This window comes from Phaseolus vulgaris, chromosome 1 (assembly GCF_051622355.1).
Source record: "Phaseolus vulgaris cultivar YP4 chromosome 1, ASM5162235v1, whole genome shotgun sequence".
Classification (NCBI taxonomy): Eukaryota; Viridiplantae; Streptophyta; class Magnoliopsida; order Fabales; family Fabaceae; genus Phaseolus; species Phaseolus vulgaris.
This window is the reverse complement of record NC_143498.1, coordinates 9,033,520-9,048,551: the sequence shown is the minus strand read 5'-3', so window position 1 is coordinate 9,048,551 and position 15,032 is coordinate 9,033,520. Positions and strand designations below refer to the sequence as shown.

Here is a 15,032-nt window from a genome sequence, read left to right as displayed (position 1 = left end):
AGGGAAAACATAGTTTTATTTTGAGATTGAACACGACTAATAGTTCTATTAATGAGACAAAATGTTTCTAAAAAGGATAAAGAAACACGACTCATTATGATATTTGTAAAAAAAATTTCATATTATGTTCCTTTATTTCAAAATCATTTTTTTCTTCACTTTGTTTTGACCATTGTCTTGTGCCAAGCAATGACACAATAAAGTGTAATTTTTTTAGATTTTTGTAAAGACAAATAAAAATTATTACCTTTTCCGAAATAAGAGTTCAAAAACATGTAAGATTTTATTTTCTATTATCTTTCCTAGAGGCTTGTTTCAACTTTTCTTATTTTCTTTTCTTTTAATTTTAATTTTTCTCTTTTACAATATTTTATTTTTCTATTTTTACTTTTAGTTTTATTTGATGCTCTCACAATTGTTGATGTGTGAGAGGAATTAAAATTATTTTGCTTCTTTGGTGAGTGAAAGTTATTTATTGGTGTAAGTCATCTAATGAGTGTGAATGTTACTTATTAAAATATTAATTTAGACACTTAAATTAAGTCAATTGAATTGAAAAAATCTAGAAAATAGTAATCTTCCCACTTAAAAATAAAATGTGATTGAAATTGCTTAATTTTATGAGAATTTTGGTTGATTTTGCAAAATATTAAGTAAAATGGCAGTTGAACAGAAATGGCCCAAAAATAGAGAATCCACTAAGCATTGACATCAAGCAATGAACAGATTCAAGGCAAAGAAGGTCCAAAAATAACCATCTCCAAGCGTTAAGCGCCCAAAAGTAATGGTAAGTTAAACAACTCCATAGATGAGCATATTTAAAGAGCATGAAGCGCTAAGTGACTTAGTCAAGAGTTAAGCACAAGGGAAACCTTGAGGTGAAGAAAGATTTTGCGCCAAGCAGAAGAAAACAGGCTAGGCGAAATGATAGTATTCTACTCTTCATGTGTAGATTCTTCCTCCATAAGGCTTCATCTTTTTCTTTCTTCTTAGCTAAAGATGTGGTGATTGGATGGTTTCCATCACTAAGAGTGACATGTTAGGCCTCTACTTTGCTCTCCAAGGCTTTGTTTGTTTCAAGGGTTGTACTGTTCAGGAGGAAAGATGTGAAGGGATATCAATTATTTGGATCAAGGAATGTGAAGGGATATCCATTATTTGGTTTAAGGAATGTGAAGGAATATCCATTATTTGGATCAAGGGATGTGTACGGAAGGGGGGAGAGTGAATCTGCATGAATAATAATTTCTCTCATCCTCCTCATATGCAAATATTTGAGGGGAAAGTCACCTAGGATGGTGGTGTTTTCCATTTTTGACCTTTTTTTTTTGCTTTGTCATTCATGCAATAATATATATAATAATAATACATTTTATTTTTATTATTTTTCCATCATATTATGATATTTCATATTTTATTCTATATATTTTCTCTTCTTTATAAATAAATTTGTTGTACAATTCACTCTATATATAATTTTTTTTATTATAAAATGTCTTCTAAAATGTCTACATGATTATGTATCTACATACAATCTAAACAAATGAATATAAAAAACTTTCAAAATGCATCAATAAAAATAATAATAAATTTGTATATGCTTAGATAATATTATTGTTATGATTTTTTTCATGTTTTAATATAGTAACTTGTATTTTTTTTAAAGTAATTATTTAACAAAATAAATTGTTCAATTATACTAAAAATAATTTAAAATATTTCAATTAACTTAAATCTACACAAAAATACATCATATTTTATTATTTAAATATTTTTAAATACAAGGGTAAATTTGTAAACTTACATTTTACACTTTAAAAAAAAATTAAAAAAATCTCACAACCATCACATCACTTACAAACTCGAATAAACTTTCCTCACAAATCTACTCTAACATACCTCAATCCAAACACACTCACTTTCTTCACACTTTTCTCTCAAATCCTCACTCATCCACTCCCTCAAATCCTCACACATCCTCTCCCTAATCCAAATACAACCTAAAGGACACTAAATGGTTGTTGAAAACTTGAAGGGTCAAGTGAAAGAGTCCACTTAGCCATGTGCACTTAAAAGTGACGTGTGGTAGTTTATAAGTTCTCTAAAAGACATTTCTAACTTCATGAGTTCGTCCCACGCCTTCTCAAGTTCAAACTATCAAGTTCTTGTTTATCTGAAGTTCATTTAAAGACTAAGAAACTACAAATGCACATATATTTTTATCTAATCTTTAATAGCTTGAAGTCTTCCTTGTTGAAATCTCCCCTTTATTTTTTGTTATCATGCTTATTATTGTGTTTACTCTTTTTGTATCTTGTGAAATCTGGGAAGAGATCCCTAAAATAATGTGAAATGAATTTTGAAGTATTTTCATGGTTCTGTTAACATGAAACTTATATTTTGGTGTTGATAAACTTACTTTGGTGGAGTATTCAAATTCAGATATGGTTGAGACAACTGAGAAGTCCACTTCACACTATTTGATTATTTTTAGAGGAGTTGTGAGTTGGTAGACTAGGCTACAAAGTTTTGTCTACTACAAAGTCAAAATTTATTGTTGTTACATAGCATGCAAAGAGTTCTTGTGAGTGGAAAAAGATTCTTGTACGAGTGTCGTTAAATTATTATTCATCTTAAGAATTCAATTTTAAACATATTGATTTAAGGTATCATTCAATGTGAAACGAAATGTTTTGGATGTTCCTCGAAGCAAAATTTGAAATTTGTTGTGCAATCATCAGTTTAAGGTTACTTTCACACTGTGAGGGGAAGATTTGTTAAGTTTTGGAACTCCTCTATAGTTCATTTGTCTCTCTTATTTAGATGGAAATATGTTAGATGGGGATGTGTAAAAGTGACTCATGACTCATTATTAAAAATAAGCATAGGAAAGGTGTTTCTAGGCATACTTACCGGAGGGCAGATTTTAGAATTGCTGATTTTTTTTATAGCAAATTCACAAGGGATAACGACTTTACTGGGATTACTTTTATATTTTTTTATTTGTGAGGATTGTTGTTTAGTGTACTTTAGCAATATTATATACATAATTTATTATACACTTGTTAGATATTTTCTTGTACCCTTTATTGATATTAGAGCTATTTTTTGTTCAATACATCTTGTAGTTTTTACTTTTAAATTGAGTTCTCTTGTACCATTTATTAATCATAATAGATCTATTCTTTATTGTAAACGTCGTGGATTCTTGCATACTGAGAAAATTTTATTAATTTTTATTCGGCTACACATTGCTATATTATTAACGTATTAAACTATAGAGAACAGTTTAATAAAAACTGAGGATCATATAACGAAATTTGACATGCTCATCACTGTCATTTTTTTCATGTAGAAATAAAACATCCCTAACAATTAAAAACCAAAATTACAACAAGACATAAGCCGCAACAAAGTAACAAAAGATCAAGTGCCCCTATCAGTCTAAACACTCAATCTGCAAAATGACAATCATAATCCTAACACAGCATTACCTAAAACTTATTCTCTCTTGAAAATTCCGATGGAGACCTCTGTCCTCAAAGTGATGGACTATTTCATGCATGTTACTCTTGCATGCGAATAATGCACCTAATGGACTGTCCTTTCAGCATGTATTCAAAGGCTTTGTTGATCTCTGAGAAGGGAACTGAGTGAGTGATGAATTTGTCTACTTCTAGCTCCTGCAATATGCATAAGGATCATGTTAGCAACATAATAAATAAGTGAGGTTCCTCCCATATTGGTTCTCCTAAAGACCATAAAGACCAGAAGTCACTGTGTAAGCTTACCCCGCTCATGTACTTTTCCACAACAGCAGGAAGATCAGTGCGTGGTTTGTAGTTACCATAAAAGGTTCCTTTAAGAGTCCTCTCATTCAGGAAATTAATAGGAGCAGTTTTGAATGCATCATCTTTATTAGGCACACCAACAAGTACAGCAAGACCCCAACCCTGAGAAGAAGAAATCAAGGTTCAGCCTTGGCAAATAGCTTAATTAAATGTTTTAGCAACAAGAGATTATGAGTCATGATTCAATTACATCGTGGACACATTCAAATGCTGAAACCATAGCCTGGATGCTGCCAGTACATTCGACAGCCCGATCCACACCTCCATTGGTCATTTCAGCAATTACCTGATCACCAACATTCACTCCTCAATCATGGTGAAACGATAAGAATATAACTTGTTGAGGAAAGGGTATTGAACTTCAGAAAATTGGTCAAGAACTAACCTGTTGAATAGGTTTATCGTGATCCTTTGGATTCACAAACTCGTTAACCCCAAACTTCTTAGCTGCCAACAAAAATAAAATCACAACCATCAATAAACCAAAAGGAATCTAATTATCTTGTGCCGAATCTTTAAACATCTGATCAATGATGGGTATATTATACCTTCTTCAAATCTGGATGAAACTAAATCAATTCCAATGATTCGTGAAGCACCTGAAACCCTTGCCCCTTCTGCAGCCTAAAATAGTGATTGAAAATCAAGAGTGGGAATTAATATTCCTCTATCACATTATCAACTGCTGAAAGAAACACTATTAAACGCGAAAGGAAAAACATACGGCAAGGCCAACAGCTCCAAGTCCGAAAATGGCAATAGAGGAACCAGGTTTTGGTTTTGCAACATTAACAGTAGCACCAAATCCTACGACATGGAACGAAAGAATATATAATCACCTAGCTAATTTGCTACATAAAAAGTTATAGGTTGTATTCTTTCAACCTGTGCAAATTCCACAACTGAGAACACAGGATTTGTCAAGTGGAGCAGCTGGGTTGATCTTTGCAACACATCCGGCGTGGACAACTGTGTATTCACTGAATGTGGAGGTTCCCAAGAAATGGTATATGGGTTTTCCATTCTTAGAGAACCTTGATTGACCATCATTGATCATGACACCCCTATCGGTGTTGATCCTGAGGAGCTCACACATGTTGCTCTCTTCTGACTTACAATGTACGCATTCCCCACACTCTCCTGTGAACACAGGCAGGGCATGGTCTCCTGGTTGCAAATGAGTAACACCTTCCCCAATGCTCTCCACAATACTGAATAAAAACAACAAAATGTAATAAGAAATTGCTCATTACTGATAACCCTCACTTCTTCAATGCAGGAGCTAGATGTACAAAAATAGGAAAGAAAAGTTTAAATAAACTAAATAGGCAAGTATGGTCAAGATACCCTGAAGCTTCATGGCCAAAAATACGAGGAAACAATGGAGTCTGGCCCTGAAAAACAAAAAGGAAAATCAAGTTAGATACGAATGCATTGATGATGCATAATACATGGAAAGGAAAAATGATAGTCAAGTTTCTAATCTTTCAGAACAAATTTATATGTACAAAGATGGATTTGGCTCCACAACACTTCATTGGTACCAAATCCCAGTGAAGGAATAGTATGTAGCAACATTTAGTTTAAGGTAAGGTTTGCATGAAGATGGACAACTTCCCCAAATACACTCTAAGGTCACTTAGCTTACCCTCCTACCGATAAAACAACAAAAAACCAACCTTTGATAGACATCATATCTGTATCTATTCGTATCAGCTACATAATTTAATTTAACATATTTGTTTCTTCAATCACTCTCCCATTGTCACATTATATCTCCAATAAATCTATCACTTTTTTTTCTCTCTTTGAAGTTCAGATGCACATTTTAGGTACCCATTCAACATTTTCCATCTAATAAAGATAAGAAAAAAAAAGATAAACACACCCTTCAAAACATAAAACACTCGCCTAACATCCACTAAAAAATATTTCTTTGCTGATATTTCCTCTTTCATTAAATGCTAATAATAAGATAATATATTATAAATCATACTTTAGGTGGTTTTTTTATATTTTTTGAGTATCTGTATCTCGAAAGAAAGATAATGTTGTAACATGCAAACCTTGGCTTCCCAAAAGTAAACATCGGTGTGGCAAAGGGAGGTGTAGAGGATCTTCAAACGGACCTCCCCGGCTTTGGGTGGCGCCACCTCTACTTCTTCAATCACCAGAGGCTTCCCTGCCTCCCATGCAATCGCAGCTGTGACAATGTAACCACCAACCAATGCAATCAGTTACAACAATAGAAAACCACATATAGCAAAACTAGAGAGAACAAAAAAAAAATGACGATGGTAATGAGAGTGAAGCATGCAAAAGGGTGACCTCTGCACTTGATTATCTGGCCAACGGTCGCAGACATGGCTGAAACGAAACGAAGATGAAAGAAATGAAGGAAGATGAGAGAGTTTTTGGTGAGATAAAAGCGTAGGTTTCAGAAGGGTATTTATTATGGTGAAAGAGGGAAGAAGAAAAAGTGCGCCACAAAACAAAACCACCTTGCTCATGGTATTGCACCCTATTCCCACCGGCGCCATCTTCGAAATCGAATGGTTTTGCTCGATTTGCATGCTCTTTTTCTGTGTTCTGTTTTCCTCTGCATTTCCGCCTGCGGTTTCTTGCATTTCGCCACGTAACTTTGACCCCACACTAAGAAAAAATGGAGAAATAAATTTTCACTGTAATTAAAAAATATAGAAAAAGAAAGAACATATAAGATTAAATATTTTAATATAATTAAATAAGATAATTAAAGATATTTTTTTAATCATTATTATGTATATTTATAAAAATAAAATTTAAACGTTAATACGTAACTCCAAAAAACATTATTATTATTATTATGTATATTCATTAAAATAAAATTTAAACGTTAATATGTAACTCTAAAAAACATTTATTATAATTATTAAAAATAAAATATATGTTCAGTTATTTTAACTTAATAAAATTTAAACAAAATTAATTTTTTTTATATTAAAAAATTATAAATTTTTTTAATTTTAATAAAATATTTATTTTATTATTTACGCCACATATAAATAAGTTTCAAGAATTATTAACTTTCACTCACTAATAATATTTCAGGTTTATATATTTTCGTGATTTTATAATTTGTGCTAAATTGCACACCTTTTGCCACGTGTATCCACTGCATGTGTTTTCCCACAATCTTTAATAAGAGTAATGAATAGAGAAATGTTATTTTAAAAATTGCATAAAAAAACTATACAATATTTCAAAACAAAAATTATATATTCTTATTTGAGTTTATATTTTACTAAAAAATTAATTTTTTTCTATTTTAAGTAGTAGTAATTTAGAATAATTCATGATTAGATTGTTAACATGTCATGTAGTCGAATAAAATTAGTAAATTCTTTACAATAAAATTAGAAATCACTTGTTATTTAGGATTTATGAAGTAGTTTTTGTTTTTGTAACGTGTTGTTATTAATTGTTTCTATAAATGTAATTACTATATGTGTTTCATATGTTATTGTGTGGTTATTTTTTATATGGTTATTATGGTTCGAATGATACTTTTACACCTTTATTATTTCATATAAGTATTATACCACCAAATATATTATTATTTTATGTTAATATTTTATATCTATTATTATCATTTAAATAAATTTTATTATCGAAAGGAGTTATTTGAAAAAAAAAATATGGTTGTCAACAAATAATTTTTCTATTATTTCAAAAGTGTCTTATACTGAAAAGTATAATTATTTAGAAAAAACTATTTGTTGAGAACTGACACTTTTTTGTTGTAAGTATATGCTAATATTTTGAAAATTTTAAAACTATAGAATTTTTATTTTACTTAGCCCACTACAACACAAATAATATTTTAAATAAAATAAATAAATAAATAAAATCACAAAAATAATTTTTAGAAGTTTTGTTTTTAAAATACAATTTATAATGAGTATGAATGTCTTTTTCTTCAAATTAGCTCATTTTGTGAGTTTATTGAAATTTTACTTGCAAAATATATAAAAATCACGTTTTATCACTATATAGTAAATACGGCAGTAGGTATAAATGCAATTTTAATAAATTAAATATAAAATTTCTTTATCTAACTATGAAATCAATTTTATTTTATAGTCAATTATAATTCTTCATGATTGTACTAATTTAATTTGGTAATTTCATTTAATACCATTACTTCTTTTTCTAATTTTAATTATTACAAGAAAATGCAAGATTGTATCATTTATGTTTATCTTTTTTTCTTCTTATAAGAATACACGTTTTTTTTAAATGAGATTTGTAATTATAGTGTGTTGAGTCATAATGCCAATTGTATTAATTTTTTAAAATTAAAAGTGTTTTTTCTAAATTAAAGAACATTTTTTTACTCTAAAAAAAGTTGGTTCATGGGTTGACTCTTTTTATTATGTGATCATGTTGCCATTGACCCATGTGAGTCAAGATCATGTCCTATGGGTTTGACCAAATTGACATATTATCCCTAATGGATGTTGATGTGTGGTCATACTTTGAGAATTTATGGTTAGAGAAAAAAGATATTAAGAAAATGAGTAGTAATTTTAAGATATGGTGGACTATTCATAATGGATAAATTATGCAATAAAAAATGTAATAAAATTGTATTTTAAGAAGTTAGGTGGTGTTCTTGAATAATCGAACTTTTAAGGAAAGAAGTGTGTAACTAATAAGGTGATGATGAATGACAATGAAAGTTTGAATGATATTTATGTCAATGACAATGGAGGAAAGAGAGATATCAATCAATAATGGTGCTTAAGACTACATTGTATGTATAAGGGAGGGTAATGTCAAAGGATTGTGTGAAGTTGGAATAATTGTCAATATTCTATTCTTGGCACTTTAGTTTTAACACTCTTTTACTATTTTTATAAGATTTATTCTTCTTAAGTGTTTTATTCATAACAAATAATATAAAATTTTGAAGTGTTATTAGAACCTAAACAATTTATCAATGTTTTAGTCATTAGAATATTAATAAAATTTTCTAGTCTATATAAGTACTTAAGCATGATACAAGATACACAACAAAATAATATGAGAATTTTTTTTAATTAGTCTAATTGTTGATATCTTAGAGAGACAAATCATATATCCCTATATTAATTTTGACTAAGTAGTATACACAATAGTCAAATGACTAATGAAACTCTAATCACATTTAGTTTGATAAAACTAAGTATTGAGTTTAATAAAACTAAATTGCTCCTTTAAATGTAATATCAAGGTCAACCTAAGTTGAATCTCGATAATACATTGAGTTCATTATTTATTACTATTTCTTTTTACAAATTAAAATTGGAGTTTGAATGAGTTTCAAAATTGAAAATGGATAACAAAATGACAATATAAACATAATAGAAAAATGAAACAGAAAATGGAGTAATGAAAAAGACTGTCTAATAACAATAGTCTACTAGACTGTCTAAACAAAAATTAAATAGAATGATGTCATAGAATTAAACGAGAACTATAAATGTAATTAAAAACTGGAATTAAAATGGACAAAAACTAAAATTACAATATTGAAGCTACAACAAAGTTTTATTAGATGGTTCAAGCTAAAATGGAAATCTGGATTATTCATAGAATACATGAATATAAAAGTGCATTAAACAATCTAAATGAAAAACAAAAATAACTAAATTCACTAACTAACAGAAATATTGATTTTACGAATTTTTTTTATGACCAAACCAACTATCAACTATAGTCTAGCACATCATCTAATACTTTTTATAACAGTAATTGTAAGTGTATAATTGAATTGAATTGTAAGTGGCAGAAATGCAACTAGTCAATTGTAAATAAAAGATATTGAAATTAATAAAAAAAAACAAAAGGAAAAAATAATTCTTGATATAAAATAACAAGAAAAATATAACGAGATAATATATCTAAACCAATACTATTATAAACTGGAAAACATAGTAGAATTGAAATTTAAATTACAACTGAGATAAACTGAAATTGAAAGAAATTCATTGTGAAATGTGAAAACAAGAATTAATAGGAATGCAGTAAAGAGAAGAGAGTTTCATTTGATAAATGTAAATCCTAAACCCTAAACTCTAAAAAAAACATGGTTAAGTTCTCTTACCTTGAATGCAAGCAAACCAAATATGAATTTCTTGGCTAAAGAATAAAATGCAAAATATCGATTTGTATATTTAAATAAGACAATTTTTAATCAAGATCTGGATAATTATAGCAATTCAAGAACATAAAACTCAAACAAGTCCATGATAATGCTTCTTACTTCATCAAATCAATTTAAGTTCATGCGGATAAGAACAAAATTGAAAATTGTAGAACATAAAGCATAAAAGAAGAAAAATTGTAGAAGATTAAATAAGAAATCAAAGATAAGGAAGAGAGAAAATGAAGAATTAGAATAGCCAAAATTGTATAAACTGAAAACTCAAGAGAACTAAACTAACAAACTGTAAAAATTGTAGAAGTAAAGGTGAAAGTAAAGTCTCTCCCACTATCTTCAACTATTAATTATTTATAAGATTCTAAAACAACTATAAATAGATATGGCTAAGCTAAACCGAAAATTCATCAGGAAAACTTTCAAAATTGTTTAAGATTCACACACTCACTTGGTTTAAATGACCTCATTCCTTGTTGTTTTGTCATTCTCTGTCCTAATCAATCATCTTGTTAAATTTCATGTATCACAATTTCAACTACATTTGAATAGGGATTCAATCAAATTTTCTTTTCTAATTTGTGTGTAATTTATCTCACTATTTAACATTTAAACACAAATTCTTTTTTTCCACAATTGAAATTAATATTCTAGTTCTTTTTGTTTGAGAAAAATAAACTAGAAAACAAACAATTTAAAACTTTAATTTATTCAAGACACAAAAATAACAAAAACCGTAAATTTATTCAAAACTACAAAATAAGCAAAATAACCGAAAAACAAAAACTAAACAGAAAAATAAAATCAAAATTTAAATAACTAAAAAGAAAAGAGAATTAAAAAGATAAAACCATATTTTTGTTCAATCCTCTCTTCCTAAGAAGTCATCCAACTTTTTATCAAAATCTTCCTCTATAATCTTGTTTCATTTGCTGGATTTGCCCCCTTTGAATAATAGGACATGTCCTCATGCCAAAATATATAACCTGCAAAATGATGCGGAGGAATATAGGTTGGGGATTACCTTTGAGGCAAAAATAAAATAAAATATTTTTTATTTTTTTTGGAAATTTTTCTAGCTTGAGCGAGAATTTTTTATGCCAAACTCGCTTGAGTGAGATTTGTCTTGCTTGAGCAAGAATCTCTGTAGAAAGCTCAAATTTTTCGTTGTACATCTTGCTTGAGCACCATTTGTCTCGCTTGAGCGAGATTCCCTGCATGAAAACTCTATTTTTCAACTTTAAACTCGCTTGAGCAAAAATTCCTGCAAGAAAACATGATTTTTTAAAGGTAAAAAAAAAATAACAAAACAACATAAAACTAAAATATGGACTGGGTTGCCTCTCAACAAGCGCTTTATTTAACGTCTTATAGCTTGACGAAAGTTTGTTATCAAGGGGGATAATTATCTGGTTCAACCTGTGCTTTTGCTATCACTTTTGTCTACCTTGAATATGGTTCTTCAACTTCAATTTTTCGTCCATCTTTAATTCCTTTATGACCCATAATTTTTTTGTTTTATTCCTTCCTCTGCCCCTCTGCATTGAGCATGATAGGTTGTCCTGGAGGATACTCATCTCCTTCCACCAACTTTTCTTGATTGTTCCGGTTTCCATTTGCCTCTAACTTTTCTTTACATGTAACTTTCTCCTTTGGCTTTGATCTCTCCATCTGCTCACCATCTTTTGAAATTTTCTCTTGTCTCCCATTCTTATCTGCAATAAAGTTTACATCATCAAAAAGATTAAATCTTACCTCATCATTATGAGACCTTACTCTAAGTTCTCCTTTATCTACATTCACTGTGACTTTAGCAGTCTTCATAAAAGGTCTGCCAAGAATCAAAGGAACCCCTCATCTTCTTTCATGTCCAATGTAACAAAATCCACCAGGAACATGAATTTGTCTACCTTCATGAGGACATCTACTACTACACCATAAGAATGTTTCACCGTTTTGTCCACCAATTGTAACTGTATCTTGGTGGGTTTAACCTCCAAATCACCTATTTGTCTTAACATGGTTAGTGGCATCAACTTTATACTTGATCCCAAATCCAATAAGGCATTATCCACAATTAAATCACCAATTGACATAGAAATAGTAAAACTCCCTATATCCCTGAATTTCTTTGGCAAGTCTTTTAGCTTCAAAAAAAATTCTTCTAGCTTCCGGCTTTATATCTTTGTCTTCAAAACAACATATCTTCCTTCTAATTCCATCAAAGAATGTCTTTTCCTCCGGCCATCCTGCAAAATAACTTTTTGGAAGCAATTTATCAAAAAATAAACCTTTCTTTTCTCTTTTTACATGCATAGGAGAATGAGATAATTCTTTTGAAACTCTACTCTCTACAACTTCACATTTTTATCCCTCTATTCTATTTTCTCCTTTTTCTTCCTCAACTTTCACCATCTCACCATCTCCCTCTCTTGGTTTTTTATCACCCTTAGTAGTGATTTTATTACAATGCTTCTTAAGATTGGTTATAGTGTTGGCTGAGAATTGGCTAATTTATCTGTCTACAATTTGTGCAATTTGTGTCATTTGTTTGGTTATTTGTCCTATCTGGGTCTCCATACTCCTAATCGTGGACATGTTATTTTCTTGCGAACTCACAATCTTTGACAAAGCATCTTCAACTTTATTCATTCTGTCAGGGATGAATGGATAATTGGATTGATGTTGTTGTTGGAAAGGCCCCTGCTTGTTGGATGAACTATAGTCTTGTTTCCACCCAAATTTTTTATTTTGATTATTTCTCCAACCTTGAAAATAATTGTTGGAAAAACCACCTTGCCTTTCTTGATTTCCCATATAATTTACCTCAGCTTCAGGTGAGTTGGTTTGATAAGAACAATGACCATTAGGATTATCACCTCCACAAAATCACACCTGATAGGTATATTCTGACTTTGAGATGAGTGCATCGCATGCAACTTTTGGGGTAGTTTGGCCATCTGTGTGGTCAGTTGCTCAATCTGCTGTGTCAGAATCTTATTTTGAGCCAACAATGCATGTGCAGTTTTCAATTCCAATAATCCCCTCTTTTGATGACCTTGTCTGACATGTTGAGCTTGATAATCAGTTGTGGCCAAAGCCTCAATAATTCGTGTTGCTTGTTCTACATCAACAACCATCATGTGCCACTAGCTGCGGCATCTAGGAGCATCTTCGTATCAGATTTGAGACCATTAATGAATATGCTCAGTTGGGCAATGTCTTCAAACCCATGATTTGGGCATCTTCTCAGCATCATCTTGACTCTCTCCCATGTCTCACAAAAAGATTCCTATACTCCTTGTCTGAACATAGAAATTCCAGACTTAGCTTTAATATAACGAGAAATTAGAAAAAAATCTATGTAGAAATTTTTTCTCCACATTTTTGTTAACATATGGGTTTTGGTCTAGTCCCCCGTATTTTTGTTTTTTTTTCTTTTCTTTTTTATTTTGTTTAATATTACTTTTTTCATGTGATGGTAAATGATTGTTGTTACTTGAGGTGTCAGCCTAGCTGAGATCTTAAAATGCCTAACATGAAAGCTTTTATTTAAAAAAAAAAAAAAATCTCCACATCCTTCCATCTGGTTAAGCTCTGATTAGGATGTGATTTAAGCAACTCCTTCGCCTTCCCTGCCAAAGAAAAAGGAAACAAACACATATACACATTCTCAATATTAGCTTATTGAAAACCCATTGTCCCTACCAATTCATAAAATGTAGCCAAGTGTGTATGGGGATCCTCATGGTCCATCACTGTGAATTGATTGATACTAATGAGGGTGAGGAACGCTGGCTTCATCTCTAAGGCCCTATTAGTAGTAGGTATAACAATGCTAGAAAAGTGTCTAGCCCTTGTTGTATGGCGTAGTCTTCAAGAGTTCTCCTAGGAAGTGGTGCTTTTGTTATCTTCTTGAAAAAGGTGATTAGAAAAAGAAGTTGTTGAAGAGTCTTCTCTAATATCTTCTTGATTCTTGTTTGACTTTAATTTTTGCTTTCTTCTAGCTACATTCTCAATTTCTGCTTCAAATAGCAATTGGTCTTTTGGAATCCGACCTCTCAATATCATATAAAAGCAAATAATGCAATGGTTAGCAAGAAAAATTCACAAGCAGTAACCGAAAATTTGTATTATATATATATATATATATATATATATATATCAAGTGAACTGACTAGTATTTGTGCTATTTAAATTAGCTTAACCTCTCAGCCTCTCGACTATGTCACTACAAGAAAATCATTAAATAAAAATTAATTTTAGAGACAAAAAATAATTAGTTGTTATAGTAACTAAATTAGAGACCATTTTAGATACTAAAAAAATTTTGGTTTCTAAATTAATTTTTATTATTGATAAATAGTTTCTAAATTTGTATCTAATTAGCTACCAAGGTTTTAACTACCAATTATTTAGATTCTAAATTTGGTAGCAAAAACCTTGGTAGCTAATTAGATACCAATTTAGAAACTACTTATCAATAATAGAAACAAATTTAGAAACCAATAAATTTTTTAGTCTTTAAAATGGTCTCTAATTTAGTCACTATATCAACTAATTATTTTTAGTCTCTAAAATTAGTTTCTATTTAATGATTTTCTTGTAGTATGTATTTACCCAACACCCAAAGTTTAACTCAAGGTTTTGACTTGACGACTTATCGAATGTTGATTAAGATAGCCTTCATGGTATTGACCAAAAATAATTTAAGATTAGCATGACAAAGCCAAAACCAATCTAAATTATTTATGTTAATAAGAAATAACTTGCACTAACAAGGTTTGGGCCTAGTAGTAAAAATACTATAAGTAATAGGCCCAATAAGACCAACAAAGCCCAATATCCAACTATATAAATAGGGAACCTTATGAACAAGTAGGTAGAATCATTTATGACACATTTAAGACTGAACTTAACTTAATTATCGGAGAGCATGTACAAGTACACCTCCCCTCACCCGTGAAGTCGTGAGATCGTGAACACAAGTTGAAGTAAAC

At 30.2% G+C, this 15,032-nt stretch overlaps 1 protein-coding gene across 1 annotated transcript; it reads right to left on the bottom strand.

The window, feature by feature from the left end:
• Nucleotides 1–3,311: 3,311 nt before the first annotated feature.
• On the bottom strand, nucleotides 3,312–6,310 carry LOC137813450 (alcohol dehydrogenase 1). Its single transcript, XM_068615707.2, has 10 exons — nucleotides 6,180–6,310; nucleotides 5,918–6,054; nucleotides 5,199–5,245; nucleotides 4,737–5,062; nucleotides 4,576–4,658; nucleotides 4,400–4,475; nucleotides 4,237–4,298; nucleotides 4,042–4,137; nucleotides 3,792–3,953; nucleotides 3,312–3,683 (listed from the first exon to the last, which is right to left on the bottom strand). Exons 1-10 carry the CDS (start codon nucleotides 6,214–6,216, stop codon nucleotides 3,567–3,569), a joined length of 1,143 nt encoding a protein of 380 aa, XP_068471808.1. The 5' UTR covers nucleotides 6,217–6,310; the 3' UTR covers nucleotides 3,312–3,566.
• Nucleotides 6,311–15,032: the final 8,722 nt, after the last annotated feature.

Bases quoted from the DNA above. Each gene is read 5' to 3' on its own strand.
- LOC137813450 (XM_068615707.2), bottom strand. From the start codon at position 6,216: ATGTCTGCGACCGTTGGCCAGATAATCAAGTGCAGAG. The intron at 4,476-4,575 runs GTATGTTTTTCC...TCACTATTTTAG, and splicing joins TTGGAGCTGTTGGCCTTGCC to GCTGCAGAAGGGGCAAGGGT. The intron at 4,299-4,399 runs GTATAATATACC...TTTTGTTGGCAG, and splicing joins TTCATCCAGATTTGAAGAAG to CTAAGAAGTTTGGGGTTAAC.